This window comes from Phaseolus vulgaris, chromosome 11 (genome assembly GCF_051622355.1).
Source record: "Phaseolus vulgaris cultivar YP4 chromosome 11, ASM5162235v1, whole genome shotgun sequence".
Lineage (NCBI taxonomy): Eukaryota > Viridiplantae > Streptophyta > Magnoliopsida > Fabales > Fabaceae > Phaseolus > Phaseolus vulgaris.
Genome location: NC_143508.1, coordinates 48,736,126 through 48,756,844, shown reverse-complemented (window position 1 = coordinate 48,756,844; position 20,719 = coordinate 48,736,126). Strand labels below are relative to the sequence as shown.

The window sequence follows — 20,719 nt, the reverse complement described above, 5'->3', positions numbered from 1 at the left end:
ATAACAATAATAATATTGTTGATAGTAATATTAATAATACTTTTAATAATATTAATGACAATGTTATTAATGATATTAATTATCATATTAATAATAACATTACTAATAGTAATAATAATAATTAATAATATTAAAAATAATAACAATATTAATAATATAAATAATAATGTTAATAATATTTTTAACGAAGTAGAGCCCGTTAGTTTTCTTGCAATTTCGAATTTATAACTGAAACGTGATATAAACAAAACCACTTATTAAAAAAACAAGCAAAGTTGCATCTATTTAGTTAAACTTAAAATAAATATTTTTTAAATAATTTTTTTTAAAAATCACTTATTTAAGAATTGAATCATTTACTTCTTAAAAAATATATAACTTTATTTTAAAATAAACAAATCAGACAAATAAAAATCTATTTATTTTGTTAAAAAAAACTCTTCTTTGAAAAAAAAAATACCTCAATGAAATTTATGTTTAACAGTTCATGTAAGAAAAATCGATATGGATTACTTGATATATTATATGCTTCTTAAGTGTGAATTTCTTACCAATTCAAGTGTTGTTTAATTCGTAAAATTGGTGATCAAGCATTTTTATCCAGCATTTAAACAACAATTTGATTATATTAACTTTTAGAATATACAATTAAAAAAACATCCAACCAGAAATATTACAGAATGCATAATCTACAATAGTAATTTTAACTCATAATCTAACTTATATTGCAGATTATCCCATTCAAAAATAAATTTTCAGATTATGTTATCTAAAATATATTTTATCTGAGCTTCAGAAATTGATTTCAAATTACACATTTTGCAAATGCATTGCATACATGGAAAGTGGAACACTTCCTATGTAACAGTAATAAAGCTGGGTTTAGTGAAACACCATTTACCAATTTATGAAACCCAAAGAGTTATGTCACAAAAATAAAGTGCAATGTTGAGAGCCAAACATGAAAATGAGTTTTCTAAAACCATTAAAAAACCTTGTTCTAAAACATATCAATATCTTGCTCCACCAGAAAAATTGAAGCAAAAGTGACATACATAATAGCTGTTCAAAGGTTCTGCACTTAGCATTAGGATATATCATCTCCTGTCACCATGATGCCTCCTATGAGGATAATCATCAGCTTCAATATCTTGTCTTTTGTGTCCACGTTCCTCCCTTCTAGCTCTGTAATCACCATCCTCCCTTCTACGTTTGTGATCCTCATCAGCTTCAATATCTTTCCTTTTATTATACCCTCGTTCCTCCTTTCTGTGTCTGTAATCTTCATCTTTTCTTCCAATTTTGTAATCATCGTCACTTGGACTTTTGTTTCTTCGTCCAGAATCAATCTTCACCACATCTTGCTTTCCACTGTCTTCAGGTCTTTTCCTATAATCTCTGTCATTCCTTCTCTCCAAATGGCTAGAATCTGTGTTTCTTCTATCATCTCGACTAGCTCGTCTTTCTCTGTAGCTATCATCTTCATCCATTCTTCTAGAGTCTCGCTCGTCTTTGTGCTTGTAGCTATCATCTTCATCTCTTCTTCTAGAGTCTCGCTCGTCTTTACGCTTGTAGCTATCATCTTCATCTCTTTTTCTGGATTCATGATCATCTTTCCACCTGTAATCATCATTTCCATGTCTTCTTCCCATGCGCCTATCTCTGTCTTTCTTGTCACCATGGGAATCCAATTCTCTTGCACCTCTTTCATGGCGTGCTTTGTTTTCTCCATTTCCCCCATGCCCTCTGCTTCTATCACCATACCTATCTCTTTTCGAGTCTACCATATCCTGATCCTTACGACTTCTATAATCTTTAAAATTTTCATCCCTACCTTTTTTCTCAACTGGGTCATCCCTGTCATGCCTTTGGTGTTTTACATCTTGCCTTGGGCTTTCTGGGTTATCATCTCCATCAAAAACCATTTCATATCTGCATGCACCATGAAATTGCTGTCAGACATTTGGGCAGATAAAATCAGAGACAATCAAAGAGTGACACATGCAATCAGAAGTACATACCTCGAATTATCTTCACCACGTTGGGTATTATCATCCTTTAAAATGTATTTTGTTTGTGGTTGATTCATTGTAGCCTCTCCAGTGCAGTCCTTGGCAATATGATCTGTAGAGCCACATTTGAAGCAACCACCACCTGCGGTGAAAATTATTGTGATAAGATTACATAGGGAAAGGAGCAGCTATTTACAACCAAACATTGGCATTCAGCACAATGCTGTAAAAATGAAACAAGTACTAAACAAATGCTTACAGATTGTGTGATATTGGTAAGAACCTTGGAAGAACCACATAACAAAAGCTAAAGCTAGCTGTTGTAGTTGGAAATCCCAAGGTCTCATAAACCTCACAAGAATCTCTTATTTCTAATGTGAGACTTACATCCATTCCTAGCAATTGAATCCTAACAGATATCGTTATCCTTACCTTTACCCTTTTGATCTTTCCTCTTGTATTGGGACCACAATTTTGACACACTTTGACTAAAATCCACATGTATCCTTCGATCATCAATCAAAGCATTATCCATCTGCAATTCAGGGAGCAATCAAAGAGAGAAAAAGTTCCGGATACGAGTTTTCTTTTCAAAACAAAGCAATTTTTTTCCGTATATACACTTAAAAATGTTTATTTGAACTCAGAATTGCTAGAGAAAATAACAACTCTTCAACCCACTGTCTGAAAATCGAATTAAAATTAAAACACAAGATCAGACAGAAAATGTAATTTAACAGGTAGGCAAGCATCCGAAAGAATAACATTATCATTATCATTTGTATCTATAGTATATTTAAGCCAATCAAGGATAGAAGGAATAAATAAATAAACCCTAAATAAATAAATAAATCTACAACAGTATCTAATGTGCATGAAGCAAAACAGAATAATTTACTGCCAAGAAAAATAAACAATACTCATGGTAAAAATATGCTTCATAATTTTCAGAATACCTTAAAATATGCTTGCTCACATGACTGTCTGTCCTCAAATTCTGTCAATGAGTAAATATAAGATACTGTTAATTGAATGAAAACAAAAATGTGATAATTCATTTTCCAATTACAGAGTAGGTTTTTATCTAGACTATCACCAGACTCGATATCACATTCACAGTTAGTGTGGTAAGCCAATTTCTAAATGTCCCTTGTGATAGTCATTGTGATGTTGTGACACGTATTCTTTGATACATGAAAAAAGCTACAGGACAAGGATTATTGTATGAAGACAAAGGAAATACAAAAATCACTTGTTATTCTGATGTGGATTGAGTAGGATCACCATCAGATAGAAGATCCATTTCTGGTACTATGTTCTTACCGGAGGAAACCTGATCTCATGGAGAAACAAAAGCCAAACATAGTCGCTAGATCCAATGCAAAAAACATAATATCGTGCTACAGAAGTAGCCACTTGTGAGCTTACCTGACCTGGGCAACTACTACAACAACTAAAAATCGGGAACATCTATGAAACGAAGCTAATTTGTGACAATCAAACTGCACTTCTGTTAGGAACCCAGTAAAAGGAAATCAAGAAACACAAAGACAGAGATAGAACTCTGAAAAATTCCCCTGTTTATTGTGGTTCACTGTTACAGAAAGAAAAACCTTCAAAGGGAACAACCTCCCTTTCTCACAGGACTATTCCTGTTTGAGGAAATCTAATACTCAAAAAACTCCCCTTCCCAAAACCTGTTGGTCTTTATTTAAAGACCAACTATACCCAACCAACAACTAACCGCTCCCTTAACGGTTCCTATTATTTCTCCTATGATACACCTTCCCTGTCATTTCCTTATTCTTATTTTCTGTCCTAACAACTTCACATTGCATCAAAACCGGGCTTCCATTAAAGAACCCAACAAATAGAGATTAATTATCACTTTGTTAGAGAAAAGGTGCTCTCTAAAGAGATCACAACTGATTTTGTCAATTCTAGTAACCAGTAGGTTGATGTGTTCACCAAGTCTCTTTAACAGCATTCCAGTGGTGATGTTGAGGGTTGTTCATGAACTGGCATGCTTTGTTGACACTATAGGCGAGTTCAGGACGAGTGATGAGGATATATTGAAGAGAGCCTACCACTGAGCGATAGAATGAAGGATCATCAACAGCAGTGGTAGCGTCTATTGTTAGACGAGTAGTGGAGAGCATAGGTGTTGGTTGAGGCTTGGAAGAGAGCATGTTGGTTTTACGAAGGAGATCCTGAATGTATTTAGTTTGAGATAGATGTAAGCCGCCATCCAACGTCCAAGTGGCTTCAATCCCGAGAAAGTAATGAAGAGTCCCAAGGTCCTTTAGGGCAAAGTGCTGATTGAGAGAGTGAATAAGACGCTGAATGGCACTGTTAGAGTTCCCTGTGATTAGTATGTCATCAACATAGATTAGGACAAAGAGAGTAATATTGTTGTGGAAGTGAAGGAAAAGAGAGGTGTCACTTTTAGTAGGATGAAAACCAAGAGAAAGCAAAGTGGTACTTAGCTTGTGAAACCAGGATCTAGGTGCTTGCTTCAACCCATAGAGAGCTTTGGTAAGTTTGCAGACAGTGTTGGAGTCACCAGTTTCAAAACCAGGAGGTTGACTCATGTAGACAGATTCCTCAAGGTCACCATACAAAAAGGCGTTATTAATATCAATTTGATTGACATACCAGTTTAGTTGAAGGGCTAGAGTAAGTATAATACGGATGGTGACAGGCTTTATCACAGGACTGAATGTTTCAAAATAGTCAAAACCATATTGCTGATGAAAACCTTTGGCGACGAGGCGAGCTTTATTGCGCTGAAATGAGCCATCAACATTGTATTTTATTTTGAAAATCCATTTGCAGCCAATGGGTTGAACTCCAGGAGGAAAGGTAGTGAGAATCCAAGTGTTGTTTGTGTTTAGAGCAGCAAGTTCTTCTTGCATGGCAGCAAGCCATTGGGGAAGCTGTAAGGCCTCTTTGGTGGATTTTGGGAGAGGCAACACAGGGACAGTAGTGAAAGCACTTGGACCAAGTAAGGCAGCCTTCGCACGTGTAAGCATAGGGTGAGTGTTGTGAGGAGCACAATGTTGTGGTGGTGAAACCGTGGAAGACAAATCAGAGTGAGAAGATGTGGATGCAGAGGAAGCAGGTTGGTCATGTGAAGAGGCAGGGGCGATGGGTTGTGAGGCAGGAAGAGCTGGTTGTGACACAGAGAAAGTTGGTTGTTGAAAAACAGTTAAACTAGGTGAAGCATCGGAGGGGCTATTTGTGGGTGGAGAGACAGAAGAAAAAGGGTTAGAAGAATCAGCATAGGGAAAAACAGATTCATTAAAGGTAACATGGCGAGTAATATACATACGCCCAGAGGGAGAGAGACACATGTAGCCTTTGTGATTGGATGCATAGCCAAGAAACACACACAAAGATGAACGAAAACTCATTTTATGTTTATTATATGGGCGAAGCAAAGGATAACAAGCACATCCAAAGGTTTTATAAAAAACATAATCAGGGTGTGTGTTAAACAACAATAGTATGGGCTTTGATTATTTAAAACAGGTGTGGTAAAACATTGATAATGGATACAACAGCAGTGAAAGCATAGCCCCAGAAATGCATGCGTAATTTAGAGCAAGCAAGTAAAGTCAAACCAATATCAACAATATGTCTATGCTTGCGTTCCACAGAACCATTCTGTTCATGAGTGTGAGGGCAAGTTAGACGGTGAGATATGCCATTGGATAGCAAAAAGGATTTAAAACAGAGAAATTCTTTTGCATTATCAGTCTGAATGCTTAACAAAGGAAAACCAGTCTGTTTTTCAACATATATTTTGAAAGATTTAAAAACAGTGAGAGCTTGTGATTTAGCATGAATTAAATAGAACCAAACATATCTAGTGTAAGCATCCACAAAAGAGATATAATAAGGAGCACCATTAGTGGAAGGGGTAGCCGATGGCCCCCAAATGTCAATGAAAGCAAGTTGTAAAGGTTTAGAGTATATAGTTTGAGAGGCTTTAAAAGGAAGCTGATGGGACTTGCCAACAACACAGGATTCACAAAATTCATGTTTAGCAGTAAAGGGTATATTACACATCTTCATTATTTGATGAATCACTCTTGGTTGGGCATGACCAAACCGGGAGTGCCACAAATGATAAGCAGAAGAGCCAGCAGAGAGTGCAGTATTGTAAGCAGAGTATGATGCAGTTTGAACTAGATTGGGAAACACATAAAGACCATCTTTAAGCTTGCCTTGGAGCAGGATTTTGTTGGTTCCCTGACGTTTAACAAGGCAAACATCAGCATGAAACTCAAAGAAAACATTATTATCACGGGCGAACCTGGAAACACTTAATAGATTTTTAGAAATAGTAGGAACATGCAGAAGGTGGTGTAAAGAGAAGGTATGATGAGTATTAATATCTGTAAAAGTTGCAGAACCAATAGAAGTAATAGGAAGCTGGAAACCATTACCTACAGCCACCTTTTCCGAACCTGTGTAGGGAGTTGTTGTGGAAAGATTGGTGCCATGAGCAGTGAGATGATGGGAAGCACCGCTATCAGGGTACCAAAGGGGATCATGGAGATTTTTGGGAGTCCCGAGGATCGAAGGTTCATCATCACAAAAAGATGAAGGAAAATGAGCAGTATTAGCAGTAACTTGAGATGGAGTGGAAGAATCAAACCTATGCCAACAGTGAAGGGCAGTATGCCCATATTTTCCACAGATTTGACATTGAACCCGAGAAGAGGAAGCAGTAGAAGATATCTTGGGGAAGTTCTTGGATGACTGAAAGCGGGGTTTAGAGTAGAACCGTTGTTTGGTGTGACCAGAGGGGCGGAAAAAGGAGGAAGAATGTGTAGAACTGGAGTTGTAGGGAGAGAAGGAGGATGGGACAGAAGCAACATTTGACTGCAGAATGTGATCAACAAATTGTTTGTTTCGTTCAATACGATTTTCTTGAGTAAGAAGCAGTGCTTCAATGTCTGCAACCGTGTAAGGGTCAAGACGGGATGTGATAGAGGTTATAAAGGAGTCATATTCTTCAGACAGCCCGTCAAGAACAGCTTCAATGTGATCTTCGGTAGAGATGGGACAACCCACAGCAGCCAATTGATCTACAGTTTTCTTGATATCAAGAAGGTAGGTAGAGATGGAGCGGTCCTTCTTGGGTGTACGCAGCTGCTGCTTGTGCTTCTTGATTTGAGCACGGGTTTGGGACGCATAATGGGTCTGGAGCTTTTCCCAGACTTGGGCTGACGTGTCCATGCCAACCATCTGGGTGAGGACACTTGCGGTCATTGATGCCAGTAACCAGGCCAAGATTGCTTGATCTTGACGATCATACTGGATGTATTTGGAATTCACAATTGGAGAAGCGTCTTCTTCGATAGAAATGAGACGTGGAGGAATGCAAGACCCATCCAGAAAATAAAGAAGATCTAACTGCGAAGAGTGGCATTAACTTGCTGCCGCCAGACAAGGAAGTTTTCTGAGTCCAGTTTTAGAGGAATTGGCGTATGAAAGATATGAGGGGGAAGGGCTTCGGGCTTGGCAGAAAAAGTTTCAGAATTGGGTTCAGTGGTAGATGATGAGGCCATTTTTGGCTCTGGATACCATAAAAGAGTAAAGAGGGTGAGAGAAAGGATTAGGAAGAAGAGAGAGAGAGATTGAGAGAACTTTAGTATTTGAGATTCTAATTTACATGTAGAGCAGCCTGGGTATTAATAGTACCCAGTGCAGTATGGAATACAAGTGAACAGTTAGGATTGTTATAAACAGTTATTACTGTTATACCTAATATAGAGGGCCCCGGGTTGAGTACATTGGTAACAAGCTTGGTGCAAATGACATATATGCTTCAGTTTGAGGGGAGTGTTTGAATGTAATTAGTCATTAACTATTACAAATTTGTTAATCATTAGCTGTTACATATTTTAGGAAATTAGAATCATTGATCCCTAATTATGATGCAAGAATTTATTGTATATGATTCTGGAAATTAGTATAAAAGGAAACTTTGATTTAGAAACAGAAAACTTATTTGTAGTATACATGTTAAGCATATCTTCCTTTTATTGCCTTTTGTTATTCCTAGTTGGAAATGCTACACTAAAGACATCCTGAATGTTTTGTTTTATAAAAAAGGTGGTAGACAGAAAATGACTAGAATTACATAGGAAAGAACCAGGCAACTGGAGTAGAAATTGGAAAGAAAATGGGAGAAAGAACCACTTGAACACAATTAAAGAAGCACAAATGACAAAGTGGATATACATACTGACCTATAAAAGCATAGCATAAACTGTCACCAGTTTTGTGATCACGGATGATTTCAGCCCTACAATTAAAATATTAAGTAAGAACAGTGTATACAAAATGATATCACTATTGGTAAATGTCATGACAGGTAAAGTGCCTAATATTACTCACGATGATACAGTTCCAAAGCGAGAAAATATAGTATTCAAGTCTTCATCCTAAAATTTAAAAGAAAAAATATTAGTAGTCAAGTAATGATTTTGACCTCAGTATAAATTGGGGGGAAAGAGAACATGATAACTACATATACATAACACCACACAGAAAGGTATTACACACCTCGGTAACTGGATTCAATTTACAGACAAACAATACATTGTCGGGAGGCTTAATCTCAGCATCAGGAATATCCCCAATCTGAAATAAGAAAGAAAACGGAGTTTGCAAGGGATCACATTCACAAATGAAGTACTAAAACGATGTATTATACTTACACTCTCAAGTACAACTGCCCTAGAATGTGCTTCCTTTGATCTGATAACCTCCTCAAGTTCTGCTGGATTTAATTGTTCATCCATGGGCACCCAATCATCTTCAAGTCGTACTTCATCCTCAACCTAGTAAAATTGCATTAAGTCATGCCATAGATGTTTGAACAAGTATGCTTACTGAAGACTGTAAAATTGAAATTTTCATAATTATAATGCTTGAATTGATTTGTAATCACAAGAATCCAATCATCCAACTATAGTCATACAGTTATAGTCAGAAACCGTTTTACATTGAATGATAATCCTCAAACTATAGCTATAGAGCGACAGTCAGACATAAATTAATTTGTAATATCACAATAATCCAATCATCATGTAATCAATTCCCGATTAAAAAGTGGGAAACAAATATCAGTCTCCATCTCACCTGCTATTAGGGGAGGAAGAGATATTCTCCAAAAATGAAAAAAAACATTTACATTAAACAAAACATCAATGCAAAATAAGTTAATTAACTCATCTATTCTGTCGGGAAACAAAACTCATTGAGAAACCATGAATAGAATGCTCAAAAAGCCTTGCTTGAAGAAAGCAACCAACACCATACATAGAACAGGAGGACAAATGCATTCCAAGTATTCAACTTATAACCTCAGAAATCTGTATTTTTAATTTTAATAAGGTTGTATTTCAATGAAGCATCACAAGGGGCAAAGATTCATGCTATCATGTATCATATTGGCTTGAAATATGGCCTATATACTCCTCAAGGCTTAAGAAATCCTCCTCCACTATGTTAGTTTTTGGGATTTAGGCTTCGAACTTTTCCAGTGTATGAAAAAAATGGTCTGGCGTTTGATCTTTGCCCCCACCATTCTTTTAATAAAAATCAAATTTTAGCATAAGTATGACTGTTACTCACACTTCCATCCCAAAAGGCTCTTACATGAGGAGTATGTTATAAATATAAAAATATCCACACATTTTCACCTAAGAAGTTAACCTTTTGAGATAGTTGGTTCATGACAAACCATGCACTATCCAGTCTTCTTGTTGGGCCATCTATAAATGTCAACTTATAAACTTCACATTTCAGAAGTCTAGATTTATGCATGATGGGTGAATGTTTAGTTGTCTCATGTCAATATAGAAAAATACACCTAATAAGGCTCATGCAATCTTCTTCACTTGAGTTAGGCCCAGTGCAATAATAATTCAAAATAGAGATATCTTAGTAGACAAATCTGTTGTCATATTTCTATAATTCGAATTAAAGCAAAATCAAAGATGCTCACTAAAGTGTGTCTAAAGTACCAAATGGATTTTCTTAATGTTTAAGTTAAGAAAAATAAGGTCAATGAAACAACTTTGTTTTTTGAATCAATTGGACACATTTCCATGATAAATACTTTTATATTATAAAGGACAATTGCAATGCTAACAAACAACCAATGACATAATTCTCTGCAGTTTCAAGTAATGAAATACACAGTTGCAATCAACCATTACCTCATCTTTAGGTTTTCCTTCTGGGGAAGCATCAGGAATGAACTCAGATAGCTGAGAAGGATCATCATAAGGATCCTCTAGGATGTACGTGTGCTTGATTCTGTTCAAGAAAATCAAGATTATGAATACATTTTCTTCATCTCAAAATGACAAATAAGAAATCGTTGTTTTCAATTCATATTTTGTAGTGAAGAATAAGTACAAACCTTATATTTTTATATGGTCTTCCTTTGTCATCTACATAAGCCTCATTTATTCTAGTTAAAGTCTCAAATCCTTCAGCTACCTCACCAAAAACCTGTAACAATGAACAAAGTTCAGCAAAACATGAGTAAATGCAGAAGCACTTGAATACCGACAATTCTTAAATGTGAATCTCTTCCACACTGTAAGCTCTTCCTCTAGCAGAAGCCACAAGCACATTATTGCAAATACTTGTTGGTCACCAAAGCAAAAACTAACTATGATACCAATTTGTTGTGGATCGAAGAGGAGCAACGAATAGGAAAATACTCAACAAATGGGTCATGAACCAATTACATAAGAGATAATGACACCACTTTCAATCCAAAACCTTAAGACAATAGATTTGGGGTTTTTCTTCCTATATATTGTTCATCTTGCTCATTTTTGTACAATGTGAGACTCCTAACTAACACTTGAATGCCAACATATTATATACATTCTACTAGAAGTGATATCAATTACTAAAAATTTATAGTATTCATAATTAAAAATGAAAAGGCATAGACGTCTTATGCAAAACAAACAAATAAACACCAATAAAAGTCAAATACAAGTTTCCCATACTGAAATTATCAATCATCATTTTCAAAATTTTCACTATTATTGCATCTATAGATTTCAATTTTGAAAATTAAAATCTAAAAAATAACCCTCCAGAAAAACCTAATGTCTCAATTCTAAGGTATTATTTGGAATCAACACAGCACTGCTATAATGCCCACTATTCAACCTACAATTTGGTCCGCTACAGCCATACTCTAAATTACTCCACTACAGCAGCTCCAGCAGCGAGCAAGGGGCCGCTTTGCACCACTATACTGTTATAGCAACCCTCTAACTCTCATTAAAATACAACTCTTCCTAACTTATCACTTTGTAATGACTACATAACAAAATAAAATTATTCTGAGCAGAAGTTAAACCACTTATGGTCAATTGATCAAATCCATAAAAAGTTAAATGTTTCCACGTCCTCAAAATAAAGATGCATCCATACCTGTGAAACAAGTAAAGCACTCAGAAACAAGTAAAGCAAGGATGCATGGAATACTTACTGTGTGCTTTCCATCAAGGTAGTCAAGGTCATCACGCAGTGTGATATAGAACTGAAAACAGAAACAACAAAATAATAGTAATTGAAAAGTTATTTTACATATAACTACTCTTATATAACAGGAAAGGAACCCTCAACCTGCTCCAAACATGACATACCTGTGAAGCATTTAAATTCTCCCCAGCACTTGCCATGGCAACTGTTCCAGTTTTGGAATGCTTAAGATCAATATGAATTTCATCGCTGAAAAACCGAGCTTGATCGCCATAAAGAAACCTTAAAAAGTGAAAGTCATTGCATAAACGATAATGCTACTTCAGAAGCTTCACATTTTATATATAAAAAAAAGATCAGTGAATGTTAAACAGTAACTAAATGCACAAGCAGTTCCATTTACGTACTTGTAAACAGAATCACCGCCAGTTCCTGTGCCAGTTGGATCACCAGTTTGAGCTGTAAAATCCTTTTGAACAGTGTGAAATAAACACCCATTATAGTACTTCATCCTGGTGCAACAATTCCAAACCCACAAAGAGACATTACGATGCAAACAAAAACCCATATATGAAAATATCACACAAAACAAAATAATAACAATAAGGACCAATTTGGGCAAACAACTTAAATAAGTACTCAATATGCAAACACTTGTTTGCACATAAGTTATTTTAATAATCAAATATAAAACAGGGTTTGCTTGTTGACATATAAACAGGGTGCTGTTTTCATAAGCTATCCTAAAGAACTTATTTATAAGAAAAACAACTTCGAGATCAGAAGCTGTTCTCATAAACTCTCTCAATGACTTACTTAAGTTCTTAAGTTATAAAATAATTTCAAATAAGTTGCAAATAAACTATTCCAAACGGAACCTAACTCCATCAAATAATCCATTTATGCAACTAGAATAACAAAGAGTACATAAAATATAAAAAAAAAACATACAGAGTAAAACAAAATCATAGCAACAGAGAGTATGTTGTGATTCCGATCAAGCACCCACATACGAAAATACCATACAGCGCATTAAAAAAGACCAAGTTCGGTGATTTTTATCTGAAGAACAAAGACCCAATAAGGGTTTTCGTTTCAGAAGCACCGAAATTTTTTTAGAAAACAGAAGAGGACCCAATAACAAAATTGCGACATTGGTAGAAGCTAGGGTTAGGGGATGAGAAATTTGGAGAGCTTACTTGCAAAGCTTCAAGAAACTTTTGCAGGTCAAGGGGCATTTGTTGGTGTGCAAATCGACCACAAGGTCCCCTAAGCTCGTCACGATCAGAACCGACATTTTGGCGTTGTTCTCTGAGACACGAACTTCTTCTTTGTTATGCTTTCACTCAATAACTTCTTCTTCTTCTTCGAAGACGTTCACGTTCGATTTCAGCTCTAGTTCAGAGGAGTGAGATTGCACAACGTTCAAATTTCGTAACAGAGAAAAATTAAGGCAAATGCTCCCTGCACCCAACACATTTTAACCTGCACCCAACACAATTTTTAAAGTTCCAAAAGCCCTTTATTCCGAAAATAAAAATCCGAAATTAAAAATAATATATTCCGGAAAAATATATCCGGAAGTCGTTATTAAGTTTTGGAAATAAAAATCCGGAAATAAAATTTAAAATTCTATTCCAGACAAAAAAATCCGAAATTGATAAATAATACATTCTGGAAAAAAAAATCCGAAAAAGAGATTATTGTGTTTCGGAAATAAAAATCCGGAAACAAAAATGAGAAACTCATTCTGGATAAAAAAATCCATAATATAAAATTTCGTTCCGGAAAAAAAAATCCGGAACACATATTTCGGAAATTTTTTTTAAGGATAGTTTCGTCTTTTCCGCTGGAATCGGGTACAGTGATATGGTGCAAGAAGCAATTGCCAAAAATTATTTTGTGCAGATTTCAGCAGTAATAAGTTAGCATTTTCTTCTTTCACCCCCCATAATTTCTAACTTCAGCCACATAATTTCAAAGTTTTCCAAAAAATTTCAACAAAGTATAAAATGCATTCTAAAATGAGTTTTTTAGAAAAAAAATTGAAACAAGTTTTTCTGAATGTAAATGATACTTTCAAGAACGAGCTTTTTAGAATAATTTTTCAAAACAATTTTTTCATAATAAATGAAATATGTTATAGAAGGAGCTTTTTAGAACAAAATTTATGAAATTAATTTTTTAGTCTTTATAATTTTTATTTAATTGATTTTAGTCTTTCTAATCTTTATAGGTTAAACACTTATGTAAAAAAGATTAATCCTAAAAGGTGTATAACTTGAATTTAATAATTTAGTATGTTAACACCTACTTCACAAACAATCTTAACGCTTTCTTTGAAGTCATTTAACCTACATAAATTCTTTCATCCCACTCGAAGTTTCATTAATTTATTTGGCGCAATTTTTTTCACTATTTTGTATAAAAATATAATTTATATAATTAAATATGTATATATAAATGTAAATGTGAATAAGAAAATAAAAAAAATACAAATCAAATATTAATTTATAAGAAATAAATATTAGCATATACGAATAAATAAAAAAACTAAACATACTAAAATTAATATAAACAATACATAAAGATAAATAATATGCATAAATAAATAAATTGTTCAAGTATCAACAAACTGACGCAAATATTGAGAAAGTAACAATAAACCGTCATGTAAAAAAATGATTCATCCGAAAAGGCGAGTAACTTGAATTTAATTATTTGGTATGTTAGCCTCTACTTCAAAAACAATTTTATCGCTTTCTTTGAAATCATTTAACCTACAAAAATTCTTTCATCCCGCTTAAGTTTTTTTTATTTAATTGACATGTTTTCCCTTCCTATTATAAATAATAATATAATTTATATAATTAAATATAAATAAATGTAATTGTAAATGACAAAATAATTTAAAAATTAAAATATATATAAGAAATAATCATTACTATATGCGAATAAATAAAAAAGGATAAACATACTAAAATTAATCTAAACAATCCATGGACATAAATAAATAATTCAAGTATAACAAACTGAAAAAAAATTCGAGGAAAGCAAGTAACAATAAATAGTTATGTAAAACATGGCTCATCCTAAAATTTGAATAACTCGAATATTTGTTATGTTAACCTCTGCTTCAAAAATAATTTTATTATTGTCTTCTTTGAAGTTATTTAACATAAAATTATTTCATCCCACCCCAAGTTTTGTTGATTTATTTGATGCGTTTTCTTTTATTTTTTTGTATAAAAATATAATTCATATAATTATATATATATATATATAATTATCTATGTATAAACAGTTAGGTAATAAATGATTCATCTTAAAATTCGGATATGAATTTATGAATAATTAATATTTTGAATAATTTATGAATTTCATTTATTTCAAATTTTTATTTATGTATGATATTAAATAATTTAGGTATGTATTTATTTACGATTTTGAATAAATTTGGAATATAATTTGTTTTGGATTTTTATTTAAGTAGAAAATTAAATAATTTAGATTTTGAAAATTTTAGAAATTTTATTTTTTTTAGATTTTTATTTAAGTAAGAAACAAAACAATTTAGGATTTGTATTTATTTATGATTTTGAAATATTAGATATTTTATTAATTTTAGATTTTTATTCAAGGATGACATTAAATAATTTAGGATATGGATATATTTAGAATTTTGAATCAAATTTTGGTTTAAAAATGATATTACAAATTTCCAGGATTTTTATTTATTTAGGATTTTGAAAATCTTAGAAAGAAAGACAAAGTTTTTAAGAATTCAATTGCATTAATTAAAATATATAAATACCTTTTTTAAATTAATAATTTATTGTATAACTCATGTTAAGTTTCCATTTAATTACCAATATTATTTCATTTTATTCATTAATTTGTCAATATTATAATTTATATTTTGTTCATAAAATCATATGAAATGAAAATCAAAGCCAATAAATTTGTTATTATTTTTTTGTGATTTAATTTATGGTTTAAAAAAAATACTATGAATTAGTTACCAAATTTTTTTATGAAGAAAATGAAGAAGATAAACATGGTAAAATATAAAATACCTATTACATAGAAATTACATTAAATTTAAATTGCACACTATTAAATAATAAATTCCTAAAAAAAATGTAACTAATCCTATTCCTATAAGCAACACTTTAATAATTTGTATTTTTCATCAAGGAAATACACATGCACGTTTGTTTCTGCTTACCTGCAAATAGAACATTTTGCTAAGTTATATAATATATTACTAAGGTCAAAAAAATGGAGTGATATTATAAGACCCAACTCTCAAAAAAATGTTGTGAGATGACACTTAGCAATAAGACTTAATGAATGTAATAATGAATACATAGGGAGTGATGAGCAATAAACCATCAGTACACATAATTAGTGATGAAAACATAAACACATTCCAACAAAATAAACTTTTAAAGTTGGATCAAATGAACAAATTAGATGAAGAAAAAAGGAACATTAAATTGCAAAAAAAAGTTAATGAGATGAACTTAATGAACAGAAAAACTAAATGCAAGCAAGAAACATTGAACAGATAAGAAAACAAACTGCAAAAACAAAAAGAATGAGATGAAAAAAATGGATAGAAAAGGTAAATGCAAGAAACACTGAACAAAAAAGAAAACAAACTGCAAAAAAACGAAAAGAATGAGATGAACAAAATGGACTGAAAAGCTAAATGCAAGAAACACTGAACAAAATTGACAAAAAATGCAAAAAATGAAAAGAATGAGATGAACAAACTGGACAGAACCAATAAACGCAAGAAACATTGATCAGAAAAAAAAGCAAGCAACTTTAATAAAAAAACCCAAAAAAGCAAGCAACTAAGAACAACTCAAAAAACAGGTTTGTCTTGCCAGTTCTTGCCATAGCTCTGTTGTTCTCTGGTTACTCTTTAGCTGCAATAGAAGATCCTGGTTTTTCAAGGTATAAAGGAAAAGAATCTTCAAAAACTTATACCAGATTCTACGCTATTTAGAATGTTCTTTCAATTTGATGTGCTTGTTTATCATATCTAGAGTTGAGCAATAAAATCTTCTGTAAGAACATAGAATATTCAATACAGTCTATTTAACATCGGGATTTCAACAACAGGAAAAAAGATTTTTTAATGCTCACTTCAAGGTAGATCGTGATCTTCAAGCTTCAGTTGTTGTATATGTTCGAAGAAGATAGAAATACTGATATAATCTATAGCAAATTTGGCTTTGTGACAGTTCAATTTATCATTTCACGATGCTGCAATCCAAATTTTGACTCTGGTAATTTGGTCTCTCGGATGAATTCATGTTGTCCTTTAAGTTACTGCTTACCAGGAAATTTGCAGTACACAGCTTGTAAATATCCTTTCAACATGAATTATAATACATGATCAAGTGTAATATGAACGCAGCTTAATATGTTCATGCACATGAACTCCAAAATCTGACCCTGCAACCTCCATTGTAGGTATGTAACATGATCAAGTATATTTTGTTGGCCACTGCTAACTACTGAAAAAGCCAGGTCCAGCTCGAGAAAGAAGCTCCTCCCCAGCATCTTTACCCATCTTAATCATATCTTCAGCAACATATGAACCAATTCTGGAAGTTTCAAGCACTGCACAAATGGATTTACATACAAGCTTAAAGAGTAGTAGTAACTTTTGAGCCTTTGGAAACTAAACCAGAAGTCTCAATGGTCATGGAATTGTAAAGAAGTTCATACCACGGGTTCCATCTGGGGAAGCAACTAATCCTCTGAAGAAGCAATTGCCATCCATGTTTCTGCTAGCATAGCCTGCAATAGGAGTGCGGCAAGACCCTTCTAATGTTTCAAGGAAGGCTCTTTCACAGGAAACTGCTAGTTTTGTTTCTTCATGATTCAGTGAAGCAAGGTATTCTGCCTGCAGAAATCAGCCCACCACAGTTTTTACCTGTTTCTCTAGTATAATACCTCTTAACCAACTGATATATACTTCTTTACCAATCACTACAAGAAAATAATTAAATAAAAATCAATTTTAAAACACAAGTTTTTTTATCTCTGCTTACAGATACATGTACATCTGCTTCAACAAGCCATATCATCTACTATATCTTCAAGTTCATGCTCTTAGATGAAAACACAAGTTTTTTTATCTCCAACATAGCTTTTCACTTGATTTGGCAGCAGCCAAAATCCATACATGTACCCAGAAGAGATGATACTATGTCTTACAAAATATAATCTAATAAAAACTAATCTGTAACAGTTCCAAGTGGCCATTTATATACTCACCATTTTATCATCGTTAGTTCTACAGGCTATTCCAATTGCACCTTGGGCAACAGCTGGAAGCATATCATCAATTGATAGGATTGAAGTCACATTTTCTGTCATGTTTAATCGTTTGAGACCAGCTAAAGCCAATAGGGTAGCTTGGACAACACCCTCGCTGAGTTTTCTCAGTCTTGTTTGGACATTGCCACGGAAATTTTCCTCCACCTGAGATTACAGTTACAGGTTAAATAGAAATCAATAAGAATCATTCAGTGGTCTAGAAAACTATATTGTCAGTAATGAAGTGGCTCAAGAATAACTAAATGGCACAAAACAGAAAAGGGAAATGTTCAAGAAACACAACTGATGGGGAAACAAAAAACACAATAACAATACACAACACACTCTAATAGTTGATGCAGCAGAAATAAATCCCTTAACTGGCAATAATCTATGAGGAGCAATAATAAATGAACAGTAATAGCCTATACTCTATCAACTTCAAATGTATAAAGTACTAAAGTCACCAAACAAATTCTCCACATCTAGAAGTCATCTCTCAGGACACAAGAAAATAGCAATGATAAAGAATTGGTGATGTTACTACCTACTCTCTCTCTAGGAAAAGGCATTAGAAGTCATCATTGTATTCCAAGATTTTAGGATAATAATGAGAAAATAAAAGACAATGTCAATAAGAGAACTGAGTTTAACATTAATGCAGCATTATACAGTGGAAAAGAAAATCATGATAATAGTAATGCAGGCTTACATTTAGAGATGGATATCTGTGGAGTATTTGTGACTTCCTTCTGAGTGAAGCAGTACCAACAATACTTCCAGAGGATAGATCAGCCAGTGAAGCTGCACTCAAGGATATAAATGCATCTCTAACATCCTCACGTGGAAGGTTACATGGTAGAATTGTTTTATCAGGTAAGTAAGTAGGAACATCTTTCATTGAGTGAACAGCAATGTCAATGTCACTGTTTATGAGTGCCTCATCAATTTCCTTTGTGAACAGGCCCTTCCCACCGATGTCTGCAAGAGGTTGTGATAGTATTTTATCACCAGTTGTTTTTATTACTACAATCTGAATAGCCCCTTCTTCTGCTAGCTCTGGATGTGATGCCATGAGCTTGTCTCTGGTCTCATATGCTTGAGCCAGAGCTAGTGGACTGCTCTAAATGTAACAACATTATAAATAAACAATGGAATCAAAGACTATTTGCCAAACCAGTCATGGAAACTACCAGGACCATGCCAGATAGTGTTAATCAGGTAAATAAATACAAAAAGTTCATCATAGTAGAAGACAAAGATGAGATTTTTTTTCTTCTTTCAAATAGCTTAAATCTACTCCAATCTCTACAGTTTAAATGGGTATGAACTCAACTTAAATCTACCAAGATGATTGCAATTTACAAGCATTTCACCCACTATTTCAATAACCCTTTTTCTGAACTTTCAGTTTGGTCACATCAAACAAAAACAAGCAAGCATCATGGTGTAGCAAATAATAGTTTGACAATCTTGATGAACTAACTATATTTGCTGCAAAAGGTAAAACCCTTCTGTTTTGACAATCAAATATCAAGTAAAAGCAAAGGAATTGTCTTCATTTCTGTCATAATCCCATACTAGTGGCCTTTAAACTAGTTGTCCTTTCAGAAAATTCTGAGTTAATTTATCATATAGAGAAACAAATCCCTTAAAAATAAATGCTCATAACTGAAAGTATAATTAAGAAGGGAAGAGTAGAGTACCTTCCTCTGGTGCCAATTCTAAGGAGAGCAACTTTAGTCTGCAGCAGAGTTTGTTGCTCAATGGCAAGGGAAGCCCTGATGCCACATTTGGAGAAAGGTGAAGTTCTGATTTTGAAAGATGGGAAGACCACAGCAGAGCAAAGGGTCTCCATTTCACAAATTCAATTGCCACTGCACAGTGAAAGATGGCTAGATAGATAGGTAGCAACATGTATGAATATGAGTAATATGAACAAAAATGATATGATTTGATCTCTAGATAAACAAATAGATATGATATGGTCCTACCCTACCCAATGTAACTAATTTATTATGTGTTGCTCTAAAGTAAAAGGATAAGTGGAATATATATATATATATATATATATATATATATATATATATGCAAACTTTTTATTTTTATCTTTTTAAATAAAATATTTTTTAAATAATTCTTAGAAATATAAACTCAAATAAAAATTTGATATTTAAAGTGAAATTCTAATAAAATTGTATGATAACATGTTAATACAAATAAATTTAATCTTTTAAAGAGTAAATTAAATATATTGCAGTATAAGTTTTAAAACATTTAATTTCTTTATAAATAACTTTAGTTTCCCAATTTGAAAAAACATTAATTAATAAAATTTAACTCTAAATCATGTTTTATTGGTTAATATTTTTCTCGCTATTAACTTTATTTTTGTTACTTAATTTTTAAATAAATATCTAAATAAAAACATTAACAACGGATAATAGGTATCCGTAAATTTAATATCATGATATTTATATAAAAATATTTGTATTGATAGTGTGGGTATCCATTAAAAATATTTATTTAGTATATGGTAGAGAGAATTTATCTGTGAATATTAAAAGTATGATTATTTTTTGTCATGAATATTAAAAGTATGATTTTTTTTTGTCATCCTATTTTTACTTTACCTATCCTTATAATAAGGTCACAACCAAACAACGTGAACTCTTCAAGGAAAAGGTTAAATGGGTATTATATCATAGAAAAAAATTTGAAAAATGAAAGAAATTAAAAAGTATATATATTATACAAGTAGTTTATGAATATTATTGAATGAGTATTATTCTTCTTGGACAATCAATGATAAACTAGATATGGATCAAAATATT

General features: G+C 32.9%; 2 protein-coding genes across 3 annotated transcripts; both read right to left on the bottom strand.

Moving 5' to 3' along the window:
- Positions 1 to 962: 962 nt before the first annotated feature.
- Positions 963 to 13,056, bottom strand: CYP59 (cyclophilin 59). Its single transcript, XM_068638163.2, has 14 exons — positions 12,746 to 13,056; positions 11,954 to 12,058; positions 11,711 to 11,828; positions 11,554 to 11,604; positions 10,459 to 10,550; positions 10,253 to 10,352; positions 8,747 to 8,869; positions 8,592 to 8,669; positions 8,424 to 8,470; positions 8,276 to 8,331; positions 2,969 to 3,009; positions 2,445 to 2,547; positions 2,022 to 2,154; positions 963 to 1,932 (listed from the first exon to the last, which is right to left on the bottom strand). The coding sequence occupies exons 1-14, from the start codon at positions 12,841 to 12,843 to the stop codon at positions 1,098 to 1,100; spliced, it is 1,980 nt and encodes a 659-aa protein (XP_068494264.1). The 5' UTR covers positions 12,844 to 13,056; the 3' UTR covers positions 963 to 1,097.
- A 3,549-nt stretch (positions 13,057 to 16,605) lies between these two features.
- LOC137830682 (porphobilinogen deaminase, chloroplastic) lies at positions 16,606 to 19,910 on the bottom strand. Of its 2 annotated transcripts, none has more exons than XR_016517320.1 (5): positions 19,592 to 19,839; positions 18,598 to 19,003; positions 17,844 to 18,050; positions 17,292 to 17,555; positions 16,606 to 17,183 (listed from the first exon to the last, which is right to left on the bottom strand). XR_016517320.1 is itself a non-coding variant. In XM_068638150.2 (5 exons), exons 1-5 carry the CDS (start codon positions 19,741 to 19,743, stop codon positions 17,071 to 17,073), a joined length of 1,056 nt encoding a protein of 351 aa, XP_068494251.1. In that variant the 5' UTR covers positions 19,744 to 19,910; the 3' UTR covers positions 16,606 to 17,070. The 2 variants fall into 2 exon arrangements, 1 of the variants encoding a protein (XP_068494251.1); XM_068638150.2 differs by having other exon boundaries at positions 17,292 to 17,469; positions 19,592 to 19,910.
- Between the last annotated feature and the right edge of the window lie 809 nt (positions 19,911 to 20,719).

What these genes read in the sequence shown, in the direction of transcription:
- CYP59 (XM_068638163.2), bottom strand. Translation starts at nt 12,843, where the DNA reads ATGTCGGTTCTGATCGTGACGAGCTTAGGGGACCTTGTGGTCGATTTG. An exon ending in AAGGAAAACCTAAAGATGAG is followed by an intron (nt 8,870 to 10,252) that starts GTAATGGTTGAT and finishes CAATTTTACTAG; the next exon opens with GTTGAGGATGAAGTACGACT. An exon ending in GTGAGCAAGCATATTTTAAG is followed by an intron (nt 2,548 to 2,968) that starts GTATTCTGAAAA and finishes CCTGAATTGCAG; the next exon opens with ATGGATAATGCTTTGATTGA.
- LOC137830682 (XM_068638150.2), bottom strand. Translation starts at nt 19,743, where the DNA reads ATGGAGACCCTTTGCTCTGCTGTGGTCTTCCCATCTTTCAAAATCAGA. An exon ending in ACAGATATCCATCTCTAAAT is followed by an intron (nt 18,051 to 18,597) that starts GTAAGCCTGCAT and finishes CTGTAATCTCAG; the next exon opens with GTGGAGGAAAATTTCCGTGG. An exon ending in TTCCCCAGATGGAACCCGTG is followed by an intron (nt 17,184 to 17,291) that starts GTATGAACTTCT and finishes CCATTTGTGCAG; the next exon opens with TGCTTGAAACTTCCAGAATT.